At 56.2% G+C, this 13,759-nt stretch overlaps 1 protein-coding gene and 1 long non-coding RNA gene across 2 annotated transcripts in view; one reads left to right on the forward strand and one right to left on the reverse strand.

Moving 5' to 3' along the window:
- The window catches only part of WT1 (WT1 transcription factor), a 48,998-nt gene extending 38,405 nt beyond the window's left edge, over positions 1-10,593 (reverse strand). Inside the window, exons 1-3 of the mRNA XM_045825618.1 lie at positions 10,007-10,593; positions 4,377-4,499; positions 3,815-3,917 (exon numbers count right to left, since the gene is read on the reverse strand). Coding sequence (XP_045681574.1) covers positions 3,815-3,917; positions 4,377-4,499; positions 10,007-10,451 — 671 coding nt within the window. The 5' untranslated portion in view covers positions 10,452-10,593. The remainder of the gene's footprint in view (positions 1-3,814; positions 3,918-4,376; positions 4,500-10,006) is intronic.
- Positions 10,594-11,027: 434 nt separating this feature from the next.
- Positions 11,028-13,759, forward strand: part of LOC123810139 — a 51,029-nt gene continuing 48,297 nt past the window's right edge. Inside the window, exon 1 of the long non-coding RNA XR_006784182.1 lies at positions 11,028-11,149. This is a non-coding gene — a long non-coding RNA (uncharacterized LOC123810139). The remainder of the gene's footprint in view (positions 11,150-13,759) is intronic.

The following is a 13,759-nucleotide window of genomic DNA, read 5'->3' on the forward strand; positions in this document are numbered from 1 at the left end:
AGTTCAGTCCTATTTTTTATGCTTTCTCAAACACTGTGTTCCCAAAAGCATTTAAATAGCTTTTCAAACTGTTTTTTTAGGAACAGGGAAGAAGAAAATGACACAACCATGGTGATATCGATGCACAAACCCAATGTTAACATGTCCCTACACCTGTCCGTTCATCAGTACTGTGAGGGAAGCATCTGATTTTTTCTTTTTCAATTAAGCTAAATTAATGCATAATTAGTTTTGTGGCACCAGGCATGGTTACTACAGATAACTTTTTAAAAAGCAATTTGCTTAAATGTCATGTAAGATGTCTATATAGCTCTCTCTCCCCAAGCCGCCAGCCCAGAGAGTTGAGGGAGAAGGGAAGGTTCCACAGGAGGCCCCCGCTAGAGTGTTTCTGTGAAAAGGGCACATGAAAGGAACACAGTGATCCCCAGCCGGTGACAGCCCAAGAAGAAAGACTTCACCTCTTTCAAGGGCAGCGAACAGAAGAAACCCAGCTCTTAGAGAGAAGCTACGGCCTCAGCTGTAGTGCCAATAAACCTTCTGATAAAAACAACACCAATAAGTATTTACCATTTATTAAGTACTTGCTATATCAGGCAATGCTAAACCTTCAAGATTTCTTTTCATGATACCTCATTATCACCTGGGTTCCTGCTTTATTACTTCAGTACCTGAAGCCTCCATGGATCAGCAACTGTTGTAATAGGTGGATGGAAGGGGGTTACTGCAAATACCGTGGGACACCTGTCTGCACAGCTACATAAACAGCGCACATCGATCACATGTCCTTCAGCTTGAAGCACCTGATCTTTGCAAAGGGATTAGAAATCTTGCGATGTTAGGGTAGGTGGAGCTCCAAAGACTCCAATAGCACAAACTTCAAGGGAACACATTCTATTCCTACTGGGGTCACAGACTCCGTTTTAGGAGATGTTACTGCTTAGGAAATGTTCTGTAACAGGAGAAAATGGTGTTTTCTGACATTCATGAAAACGAGAGGCAAAAAGTTATAATTATGTATTAGGTTGGCCAAAAAGTCCCTTTGGCTTTTTCCATACGATGGCTCTAGTTGTCTTTAACTTCATTTGAAACAATTTTGTTAGATTGTATTGTGGCAGCTGTCATATCACCGTGCTTATTTTAAAAACTTATCAAAATTAGTGAATCCTTGTGTAGCTATTATAATATTGAAGTTGGAAGAAAATACACAACACTCATGCTCTATTATTTCAAGAAAGGTAAAAATGGAACTGAAATGCAAAAAAAGATTTGTGCAGCATTTGGAGAACGTGCTGTGACTGATGAAAGGTGTCAAAAGTGGTTTGTGAACTTTTGTGCTGGAGATTTCTCGCTGGACAATGCTCCATGGTCAGGTAGACCAGTTGAAGTTGATAGCGATCAAATCAAGACATTAACTGAGAACAATCAATGTTATACCATGTAGGAGATAGCCCGCATACTCAAAATATTCAAATCAATAAAGTTATTGGTGAAAATGAAAATGTGTCTTTTATTTTACAGAAAAAACCATTCGGATTTTTTGACCAACTCAATAGAAAGAAAAAATGGATAAGCAGGTACTTCCTAAAGATGAACCTGACAAAATTGCTTTCTACAGTGGCTAATTAGAAACTGGACTAGAAAACTGTGAAAATTGTATGTATAAAATGCAATTCAAGTGACTTTTCCTATTTTTATAGTAATCTCAGCCCTCAGTCAAAATCCACCCCAGACACTCAGTGTGGAGAATCACCATTAAATCAGTGATTGTGATCACTTTATCCCTGACTCCATTTTGGGGGGAGGGGGGTGGCTCAGTCCCTCTGATGGGCCCTCTGTGTCCCACAGGGTGGGTTTATGCTTCAGAGAAAGGAGAGTGAGAAATGTGTGCAGCTGTGTGTCACTACTGACCCAGACTCCAGTGGCCTCTCAGTCCCCAAGGCCCAGACAGCACCCACTCAGGCATCGGGTCTTCTCCATGTGGGGTGGGGCACCAAGCTGGGGTTGAGGAGAGAGGAGCAGGCCAAGGCCACCCCATGGTGAGCCATTTCAACTGCACTCCCAGTGGCTACTGGAGTAAGAGCAAAGCCACTCTGGCAATGCGCAGAAGCTCATTCTTCAAGAAGGGGAACCGCACCTCTGACCAGTTTTGCTAACTGATCAGCACAGAGAATGATGGCTGGGGATTCTGCATCCATTCCGTTGCCCTGACCCACGGAGGGGAGGTGCAGAGAGCGCAATGGCAGGCTTGGGGCAAAGCACTGGGCCTGCGGTGGAGAACTGAACTGGACCTGAGCTAGGAAGGGAGAAAAGGAGGGTGAGATCTGACCTCTTCCTCTCCATCTGCGCAGCTGCCTGCATTTCTTTGCCCCCTGTCTCTTTCCAGAGCCCTAAGTCAAAATTCACCTCTAATTCCTAAGGCAAAATCTCTCTTTCTCTGAAAGAAAAGAAAAAAGGAAAGGAAAAAGAAAAAGGAAGGAAGGGAGGGAGGAACGAAGGAAGAAAGAAAGAAAAGAAAGGAAAGGAAATAGGAAAGAAAACAAAAAACAAAAACGTGATCTCAAATCCAAGATCCGATTAGATACGCCGGATTTTCAGATCAAAATAAAAGGTTTTCAAAGCCCGCGCAGCTCAGGCACACAAAAGTGGGGAAAACTCGGCCCCGTACTTCCAAGGAACAGGAGTATTAGGCCAGTCCTAGGCTCAGTTTCGTAAGCAGGCCGGGACTTTGGGACGCGCCACCTCGGGCTCCCGAGCGCGGACGCCTGCCCCTCCTCCACCAGTGGGACGGAAGGTCCCCCAGGCGCGGCCATTCCCCCCACCCAGTCTCCCAGGGCAGGCGCTTTCCTTCCTTCATTACCTCACTACCTCCTTCCCTTGACGTCAGCCCCGGGTCCTGGAGCGCAGGGGAGGGAGGATGGAGATGAGTTTGGGGGCAGTCGGTATCAGGATCGCCGCAGCGCCGGGGTGAGGGGTAGGGATGGTACATGAGGTAATGCGCGCCCAATCCCCGGCCTCTGAGGCCCCCAGCTGCCACCTCCCTCCCTCCTCCAGAGCTCCCCGCCAGGCGCGGGCCGGTGTGTGCACCAGTTACTAGGCAACCCTATCAGAGACGCGGGATGCCGGCCAAGTTCACCCAAAGTTGAAGAATAAATTTGAGGGAGAGTAGGTGGAGGGCGGAGCCAGAGCCGAGAGAAGGCACGAGGGACAGGAAAAAAGCTTCGAAGGAAAAGAAGCTGCCTTCCGCCTGCCGAGAACCGGAGAGGGGCAGGCGCAGGACCGCAGGCACCGGAACGCATCCCACACGCGGCCGCGCGTTCCGCCGCAGCGCGGAGCCAGGGCCGCGAACGGCGCCGATCGGGCGCAGGCAGCCCCGCGGCTGCGGTGGGGAAAAGCTGTTGCGCGAGGGTGCGCGCCCTCGAAGTGGTCGCAGAGAGGTCTGGCCGGTACGCCAGCGGCCGGAAAGGGATTCGGAGAGTGAGAACCGCGTGGCAGTGGACTCCGTGTTTAATCTTTGGTCCTGGGGATGCTAAAATCCTCCCAGCAAAGAACCCTTTAAAAACGTAAATTTTCAAAGCACCTTTCTTTCTTGTTCGGTTCCAAACGGTAACCGCGCTCGTTTATATTCAAAAGAAGAATCAGGAAACGAGGAAATCTATTCCTGTCAATCAGGGCAGGGGGGTCTGCTTTAATTTGCTCTAAGTGGCCGGGTGGGCTAAAAGCGTCGTTCGCCGCCCGCACCCTGCACGCCCCAGGTCGGGCGTTCCGTGCCCTCCGGCTTCCAGGGACCCAGACACCGAGCCCGGTGCCTTCCTACCTGCTGTAGGGCGTCCTCAGCAGCAGGGCCTGGCTGCCGGTGCAGCTGTCGGTGGGGGTGTGGCAGCCATAGACTGGGGGCGGCACGGAGTACTGCTGCTCGCCTGCAGAGAGCCGGGGAGAGCGGAGTGAGCGCGCCCCGAAGGCTCCGGGGTGCGCGGCGGCGGGCAGGGACCGGGACAGAGCATCTTGAGCCGGGCTCCAAGGCTAAGCTGGGGGTAATGGGGCCTGGATGCCTGGCGTGCAGAGAGGGGGAGTCCAGATCGGAATGAGCTAAGCTTTCCACTGTACATTCTCCTAGAAGCGTAACACACCGAAAAGACCCTCGGGACATTCTTAGACTTGGTTGAGTGGAGCAGTGACTAACATACTCTGGGGGAAGGGAGCAATAGATCTTTTCTTTTACATTGAGAGATTGGGCTAATTATTTCTAAAGATCCCTTTACACGTTCTCTTCTCCCCTCCCCAACTTGCTGTAGCTTGGAAATTCACTGCGGGGGGGGGGGGGCGGAGGACGACGCAGAAGCAGGAAGGAGGACCCCACAGCACTCCCGCCCGCTTACCCAGCGAGCCCTGCTGGCCCATGGGGTCCTCGTGCTTGAAGGAGTGGTTGGGGAACTGCGCCGCGTGGTGCGAGGGCGTGTGGCCGTAGCTGGGCGTTCCGTCGAAGGTGACCGTGCTGTAACCTGCGGGCCGGCAGAGGGAAGAACAGCGTCAAGCGGGAGACGTGAACCAGGCGCGGTGCAGAGGGGCTCCCGGCCGGGCATTCGGATCCGGAGCGGAGGGTCATGCCGACCCGCCGACCTCTAGGGCTGTCGGCGGGAAGACGGGCCCAAGCCCCGAGGTATGGCCCCAGGACCAGCTCCCAGCCCTACGTCAGGTAACACCTGGACCGAACCCCTGGCGAGGAAGTATGAAAACCGCCCACCACTCGGCGGAGAAAGTCGTTCTCCCCCCAAACCAGACACCGCGGCTCGCGCGCAGGGGCAGCGCCGGCGAGAGAAATGAATCTGCTCGGCTGACCCCGCGCTGACTCGGCGCCGTAAATCAGGGGCTCGAGCACCAACTTTCATTAATTACTCGGAGCCAGTTGAACGGCATGGGCTTTAAATGGGGAGAGTAATGACCGAGTAATGTTATCTGTCTGAGGCTGGGCGACCCGACGCCATGACACCCCGGGCCCTCGGGACAGCCCGGGAGGGGGAAAGAAGGGGTCCTTCCCGTGGGCACACCAGCCTTGACCCTGCGTCCTCCCCTGCCCCCCCGCAAGGACCCATCGCACCCAGTGGGTCCGACTCTGACCACAACTGCGGAGACGAGCTTCCTCGAGCCCCAGGCCTCAACGCTGGACCTCAACCTCACAGCAGTGCAGGGCTCCTCTGCCTCAGTTTCCCTTTCAAGAAATCGAAGGCAATGCTGCCTGTGTTCTTCCTCAAGGTAGAACTCCGAAGGTAAGAAAAAAAGTAATGTGGTGTCAGCTGAAAAATGCAGTCTCCTTCTATGATTACTGTTATTAAATTCCTTTAAACATATGTCCCTCCAGCTTCTAGAAAAAAGGTTGTAGCCTCTGGGGAAAAGGGATCCTAGGGCTAGGAGAAGGGTGGGTCCTGGGCCCCTGAACTCAGTGGCAGGGGCCCCTCCTATCAGGAGTCTCTGGCCTGAGGTCCAGGCCACGTGATAAACGCGATTGGTGGAGACCCTCACAACGGCTCCCTGTAGGGCGACAAGGCTGGTCCCAGTCCCCCATCCCCCCACCCCAGCCCCTGCACTGGGTCACCGGACCCCACGCAACTCTTGGGACTGGGGTCCAGCGGTCCTCATCCCCCAGGTATGGTCCCTCTGCAACAAGTGCCCCAGAAGACTTAGGCTGGACAGAGAAAGGAAGGCATTCCCCTATCTTTGAAACAGAACCCCCAAAACGGACACAGAGCTTCCACGGGGCCCACTTGGGGAATGTGGTTTGTCAGAGTGGGAGGAAGGATGGAGAAAGGTCTGAATTACCGGATTGTACAGAGCAAGCCAAGTGTCAGGCACCAGTTGGCGCCACAAGACGCCGATTTAGGAAGCCACCAGCTTCTATACTTTGCATGACCCGGAGGCCTCCATTTCTCGCCTGCTAAGTGGGCAGAGATAACCCCCGCCCCGCTGGCTGTCAGGCGTGGGTGAGCGCGCTGGGGCTTCCAGGCACTCCCTTTTGGGAGCGGAGGCCAGGCTCTGTAAGAGGCCTATCGATCAGCCTACAAACGAAATTTGACTCCTAGCACCCAATTTTGCAGAGCAAAGGCTGAATTTTGAAAGGATTTTTTTTTAAATGAAAAAGAAGAAACGGAAGCGACAAAGAAATTGCCTCTTGACGAACCCTTCTCCATTCCTGAGCCGTAGGGTAACAGTGGCCCCGGGCACTGTGCTGTCCTCCGAGGCAGGCCCCGCGACCGCCGGTTAGCAGCAAAGCCTTGGGTGCGGGCTGCAGCGCGGTCCTCTCGCCGGGCACGGCTCCCAGGGCCCCTCTCAGACCGGACACGCACACCCCGGTAGACAAGGGCCGGCCTCCTACCCTCTCCTTTAGTTTCCCGGGAGAGGCTGTGTTTCCTGAACGCTCGATCCGAGGAGGGAGGGCTCTTTTAATTAGAAGCTTATCTGACGCGGGACTGATTAGAGGGCGCTGTCCTGAGGCTTCGCGCTAGGCCTGTGGCGCAGAGCGCGGGGGCAGGGGCCCGGGGAGGGGGCAGCTGCGGGCAGAAAGGGGCAGCGTGTTCAAAGGCGCCTTGTACGGGCCTTAGAAGAAGAGGCTCCAGCAACCAAGGTAGTGCCTTTCCCACGGTTAGTCTCGGCCGGGGAGGGCGTGCAACCTTGACCGCGCCAAGAAGCAAGACACTCTGCGCCTCCCTCCCCCACCCGCCGCAGTGAGGAGCCGAAAAGCCACCGGACCAGGCCAGCGTCCCCACTCCCACCGCGCCCAGGAGCTGGGGGGTGCAGTGGACAGCGGGCTCAGTCAGAAGGTAGTTGGGTCAGAAAGCTGATATTGATGATTCCGCAGCTACTGAAGGATACGGGGAAAATCTGTCCCACAACGAAGTACCCTTTCCAATGCGACCCGAGGAGGTCGCCCTTGGCCCTTGGGGCAAGCTGGTCTCCCCAGTGACCTTAGGGTGGCTGGTGATGCCAAGGCCTCCTCTTGCGTTCTGGTTTGGTGCTCCAGTGGGGCTTGAGGAACCTGCCTGAGTGACAAGCAACTTTCCCTTCCCCAAATGCCAGCATTTAATCTGGGGCTACCCAAGTCTTCACCCCACTTCTGCCCTGGCAACCCCTCACACACCGACTGCAGTGGGTTTGGCGTCCATCCAGTGGGCCGGAGGAACCCATGTCAACAGTGGGCCCATATCTCTGGGAAAATGGGTAGAAACAGCCTTCAGTGGTCTGGGTTTGAGTATCAGCTCTGCCACAAGCTGAGATGTCTTACTCGCACCTAACCAGTTAGAACTTAAATTTCCAAGCCTGATCCAAGAACAAGGGGCTCCTCCAATGTCATGCTGTGAGCTTCAGGTACAGGCCGAGGCACATAGTCTGGATATTCAGTCCTCCGTGTCTGGCATGAGTAGGTGTTCCGTAATGTTTGCAGAACTCGTGTTTAGAAGCAAGGTTAAGACATCAACTATAAATGTTTTTAAGAAATAGGAAAAACATATTCAAGGAATAAGAAAAAGCGGGGGTGGGTGGTGAGAGGGTACCAGAAATCATCCTCTCTTGGCTATGGCCGGGCTGCCCTGTTTGGGGATGAGGATCTGGGTCTTGATGCCTGTCCACGGGAGTCTGGCCGGGGGCTGCTGGTGTCCATTCCCACACTTTGGGAAAGGAATTGATGCCCTAGCTTCCCTCAGCCCAAGCTTCCCACCAGTCCCTACATTCCTGGAAGAGTCACAGAAACCCTGGAAGTCAAGAGAATAAATCTGGAATCTCCAGGCTTCAGGGCCAACACCAGGGCTGAAGCTGGAACAGCTTCTGACATCCCACCCCAGCTCCCAGCTGCCAAGTGAGTCCCAAGAGCTGAGCCAGTGACCCATCTCTGTTTTCACTGCAAGAGAAAACTAAGCCCACAGACAGAGTCGGGCTAATAGGCTGTGCTCCCTCCGCCTTGAGGCCAGCCCTCCACTGGGCTTCTCCTCAGGGTGGGGAGAAGGGAACTTCTTCACCTTTTAGTCCTGGTGTCCAGCTCCCAAACCTTTTTCCCTTTGGCAGCCGGCCTATCTACTACATTAGTGCCCACTGGCTAGGAAGCCAACAGTTGGCCTCCTCACCCCACTGGCTTGATGGGATCCCAGGCGACAGACCTGCCCTGGACGACTGAATGTGGGGCCCAAACAAAGTGACCAAGCCCAAGTTCCAAAAATGTTCACAGTACCTAGATGGACTCAAATGATAATGACACAATAGTATTTTGCTGTCAGGAGACTTAAATCAATGGTTTCTCGGGCCTTTCCACACAGCACACGTCTACACAGAAACTCACATCACACACCTGCCTGCCACTGGTGGCCAGACCAGCTCAAGGCACAGTTAGGTGGAGGCTCTACTTTCTGTATTTAGAACCTGAAGCGAGAGACAGTCAGCCTTCTGCGCAGATCATCACACCCAACCCTCTACCCAGGGTGTCCATCTCAGCCCCCCTCTTAGGGATTGGGAAACTGACACCTGGGGATTTGCCAAAGGTGCACCAGCCTGCTAATCAGAAGTGGCACGATCAGAAAACAGGAGCCTCTAAGAGGGACTGAGCTGTTCCAACACCCTTCGAAAGAGCTACAGTAGAGGGGCCTATGGGTCCAGTCGGCTTAATTGTCCTCCAAGGGCCAGGGAGCCCGGATTCCCAGGACGAGGAGAAGAGGGCAGTTTCGCTTTCGCCAGGGCTTCTTGCGGGCCAGAGACTCCCGGCTGGGCGCGGGTAGGGGCGGACCACCTGGAGGGAGCGTTCAGACGCTGAGCGCGACCTCGGAAGAACAGAGCCCTTCTTCCGTGTCTGGGGAGTCCCAGCGCCCCCTGCAAACAGCACACACTCTGCTTCCACCACCCCACGCATTCCAGAAACGTCCCAGTCCCTAGGCCCGCGAGAAATGTTGCTCCAGGAAAGGCATCCTCCACTGCGTTTGAAAAGTATTTCCTAAAATACTGAATCAACCCGGACTGGTTTGGGTTCTCAAACAGCGGGGGACGCGGGGGAGGAGGGCGGACAATTAAAATAAATTTAGAAGCCAAACTACCGGGCACAATTGATTCTGTTCTGGTTCCTGACTGAGAAAGACAAGTGCGCGTGCCAGCGCGGGGCGAGCAAACTAGAGCTGTGAACCTCGATGTACGATGACGGAAGCAAAATAAACCTGTCCTTCTTCTAACGCCCAAATCTTGCAAAAATCTCTGAGCAGCTGAGCCCGCGTTCATCGAGGAGGCGCCTGAAGCCCAGGCCTTATTTCACTGACTACAATAGGAGCCGGCCCCGCACAGCTTGGAGCCGGAGAGTTGGGTTTCTCATCCAGCCCTGAAGCCCGCGTGGCCGCCACCTGAGCCTAGGAGAGATCCGCTTCCACACCACCATTCTAGGGAGCCACACGCTGACACGGCCGTGGTTTCAGGAAAGCCACTGATTCGTTGCTAGCCTGCTCACTGATTCATTGCCGTGTTCCACGACACCTATCGCGCGTCTAATGTGTGCCAACAGCGTAGTAAGGGCGAGCGCAGTTCCTGGACATTCGGGCGCTGCGGAGGCAGCACGGGCTGCTCATCTCGTGCTGGTCCCACTCTGAATCCACAGTCTGTCTAAAAAGTCCAATGCCGAGTGACAGTTTGGCGATGCATTAAATGACAAAACCTCTTCCGAGGCATAGCCAGACACTGCACAGATTCTCCCTTCCCACTCCCAAGGGCATTCGCGGTCCCGGAATCTCCAGGGTTCGGAGGGGCCCCCAGAAGACCTCCCGCCTCAAGCGAACAGCCCGGCTCCCAAGGATGTCAGGAGCCGGTGCCCGAGAGTCCCCCCTCTCCCTGGCCTCCGCTTCCCCAGCGGCAGCTTCCGCCACCCTCACAGTTCTTGGGGCGGCAGCCGGCAGGAGCTAGGGTCCGGGAGGGGTTGGACAGAGTGCGGGCGCGCTACGACGGCCCCCTCGCCACCACCCCGCGCGTAGGGGGCGCTCCCCGGCCGGCTTACCTTGGTTTCGAATAGCGGGCTGGCTTTCCAGGCAGCTGGGCAGGTAGGGCGCGTTGGGGAACATCCTGGCCTGGCCGGAGGACGTCTGGCTGGGGGGAGGAGGACCGAAGGGTCCGTAGCGACAGGCTCCAGCTGTGCCCGTGAACTGGCCGGAGAAGTGGACAGTGAAGGCGCTCAAGCACTGCTCTTCGTGCGGCTCCGCGCCGCCCCAGCTCGGCTCCTGTTTGATAAAGGAGTGAGGCGGCGGCGGCGGCGGGGGCGGCGGCGGAGCGGGCGGAGGGGCAGGACCGCCCAACGAACCGTATGCCGAGGCCCCCGGGGGCGCAAAGTCCAGCACTGGTGCCCACTGCGCGGCGCCGCTCACCGGCAGGGCGCAGCCCCCGCCGCCGCCCAGCGAGGGTACCGCTGGCAGCAGCGCGTTCAGGTCCCGCAAGTCGGAGCCCATTTGCTGCAGTTCGGCCCCGGACGTCCCCCGACTCCTCAGGTCTTGCCGACGCTCGGTGCTTGACTCCGCCACGCCTAACTTGGCCCAGATGCCCCCGGGGCCCCGGATCCCCGACTGCTCAGGCTGCTGAAGATACCCAGGTCCAGAGCGGAGCGTGTGCGAAGACGCCGGCTCCAGGATACACGTGGAAGCCGGCTCTGGCGGCAGAAGGAAGTCCAGGATCGCGGTGAAGAGGCGGCGGGGCCCCGGTTCCTGAGCTGCAGGCCTGGCTCTGGGTGGGTGGGTGGCTGAATGAGTGGGAGGGCGGACGGGAATGGGGGAGCGGACAGGCGGTCGGGTTTCGGAGAATACGCGGGTGTGGGCGCTGCCTTGAACTCCTTACCCAAGCTGCCTGGCTGCCCCCAGCTTCCCAAAGCTCAAATAAGAGGGGCCGGCGGCGTGGGAGGAGGAGGAGCCTGGAGTGTCGGCCGCTCCATTCACATCCCAGCCCAGTTGGGTCCAGGCAGTGCGCGCGACTCCTCGGGGGCGCCCTCGCAGTGAGGGTGAGGGGCGGGCCTGAGGGAGCGTCCCTTTCGGAGACACCCTCCTCTCCTACCTGCCACGCGCTCTCAGCTGGCCTGTGGGACACAACCCTCTCCCCCTCCCCTTTTCGGCCTTCGAGAGCGTGGGCGACTCGAGGCACTGGCGAGTCTCTCCAGGTGAGCAACTAATGTCCCCTCTGCAACTGTGGGTGACGGAGGTAGGGATGGGGTTGTTCATCTAAAAGGGCGGGTTGGAGGGAGGGGCAGGGGGCTCTATGAGGGCGGGAACTTCTGGAAAGCGCTGAGAACTTTCCCGGACTCCAAGGAGGCGGATTCGCTTGCCCCGCGCGCACTAGTCCGGGTCTCGCTCTTAGAGCGGGCAGGCTGGAGTGGGTCATAATCTCGGGATCACTGGGAAGGGGCGTGGCCCCTTGCGGGTTCTGGAAGTCACACTCAAGGCAAATGTGGGTGACTTGGGGAGGTTGCTTCAGTTGTGGTAAACGGGGCGTTTTTCGACCGTCTAGTAATTGGTTACTTGGGGAGGTTACCGCCTACCTAACATTGGTGTCAGCGGCATTTAACCTCCTTTTCCAGTGAGGAGTATCTAATTCTTCTACGGTGAAGCCGGGAAAATAGTGGCTAGTTTGGGAAAGAAGAAACCCCTTAAAGAAACGTTCACAGCCTCCATATACTCCCGCCGGAGAATCTTGGCGCCCAGTTTGGGGTACGAAGCCCGTGGGAGCGGGAGCGGGGGGCTTGGTTTCCGGAGCCGCTCTCTAGGAGCTCTGCTTCCATCCGTGGTCGGGAATATCATTCTGAATTCGCAGTGACTGACCAGGAAAGGCAAGCAACTTAGGCGGACCACGGAGGAGAGCCTCCGGAGGCCCAGGTTCCAAGCCGGTGTTCGCACCGTGGGGAGCTCCGGGATCCTGGCATCTCCAAATCAAACTCCCCCCTCCACCTAGTCACTCTCTGGGACCCCCTCACTTCAGAGCAAGTGTTTGAGATTTTGTGCTGTTTGTTTCCAAAAATAAGTCGGTATCTATGTGGGAACTGACTCTAAGCAACGAGAAGCGCCGGGAACCCTGGCTGGAGCGTGTTTCAGCGGCGCGTGGAAACGCCCAGGAGAGCCAGGGGGCAGCGGCGACGGCGCAGCCTGGGACGGCAGGAAGCGGCGGGTCGCCAGGTCTTTTACACCAGGCTGGTCGGGGACGGGGCCCGAAGCTTTCCAGCCAAGCCCACGTGAAGCAGCAGTGAAGGCAGTTAGAGTTTTACAAAGAAGCCGAGAGTTTTAAGAGCCTTGACTTACTCCCTGTGCCTGATGCTTCGGTTTTAGTTAATTTGCACTGAGTAAACGAAGTAGCGGTGGGTTCTGGCAGCTGACCCAAAGCGTGTGCGCGCTCAGGGCCTACACGCTAAGCGCAGTTCTCTCCTCTTGGGGTCGCTGGTCCTGGAGGCGTAGGAGACCGTGAGGGCAAAGGTCGGGAACACGCGGTTCCTGCTGGCTCCATCGGCCACTATTGCGGTAGTGGACACCTTTCTGTGCTACTTTAGTGCCTGCCTTTGCTTCGTCTCCACTCAAAAGCTTCTTAAAGTAATGAAAAAGCTCCAGAAGCCAGGTCTTTTTCACCCCTACATTCTGTGGACCCCCAGCCCCTCGCCCGCAAGCGCCACCTCTCAGCCGGCCGCGGGGCTGGAGGGCTGGGCGGAGGGCACCTGCATTTGGTCTTTTTGGTGCAGAAGGGCCCTCGAGACAAAACTTATGATACCAAGTTGTCCCTGGAATGCCCCAGACCCCTTTCCCACCCCCCAATTTTATTTCTACTTCCAAGTCGTTTTTCTTAACTAAGACTCATTGAAGCGCTACAAGGGAAGGCGAATCTTTTATGAAAAGCCAGGGATTTCCATTTCCAAACGAAAGGTCAAGATTGTTTCTCACTTATTCTCGTTTGCAAGTTTGAGGGGAATATTTGAAAGACGATAGCGTGAATGTGGGAGCTTTTGTGTTTCTGAATCACATATGAGGCAAAGGCGTTTAACCCTCTGCCTTTCCATTAAAAAAATAAACAAATAAAGGTTTTTGCCCAGGAAATGGGTGGGGTGGAGTGGGAGGAAGGGAGGGGTTGAGACCATTGTGGTGTGATCCCCCATTTCAACCTTGGGGTGCCCCTTTTCCCCCCCGAACTCGTAGTCCGAAGAGGTGGGTTCCAGAAATGCTGCGCGTCCCAAGTCTCTGAACGCCTACCCGCACCCTCGCGCTCGGAAGCCCAGGTAACCCAGGGCCAACGCTGGGGAATCCGAGGACTCCTGCGGTTGCAGGGCGCCCACGCTCCCCACTTCTCCTACCCCCGGGTAACTTCTCTGCGGTTACCCAGATGTCCGCACCCGGCCCGCCGCCCTCGGCTCTCTGAGCTGAGCGAAGGGGCAGGGCAGACAGTTTGGTCGGGAGGATGGTCCATCCTCCACCAGCAGGGCAGGTAGGCGCCCTGCGGCACCTCCTGTGGGTCGAAGCCTGGCCCAAGTCCAGGGGCAACGAGGGCTGCGGAGGCCTGGTCGCACCCTTCTCTCACCCACCTTCCCACCTCGTCAGCTCCGATACTTGTGATGCAGAGGATCTTGTTTGCACCACTGATTAGCAGAGGCAGAAATCCAACTCCTGGTTCTACATAGGAGGAAACTGAGGCCCAGACAGGAGGAGGAAAGGCAACTGTAGAACTCAGTAGTTAGGACCAAGGAACTGGTCGCCAAAGAATGGAGCGTCAGTTCTACCAGGTCACGAACAGCTGA

This window comes from Phyllostomus hastatus, unplaced genomic scaffold, assembly GCF_019186645.2.
Source record: "Phyllostomus hastatus isolate PE091 unplaced genomic scaffold, TTU_PhHast_1.1 phas_scaffold_585, whole genome shotgun sequence".
Taxonomy (NCBI): domain Eukaryota; kingdom Metazoa; phylum Chordata; class Mammalia; order Chiroptera; family Phyllostomidae; genus Phyllostomus; species Phyllostomus hastatus.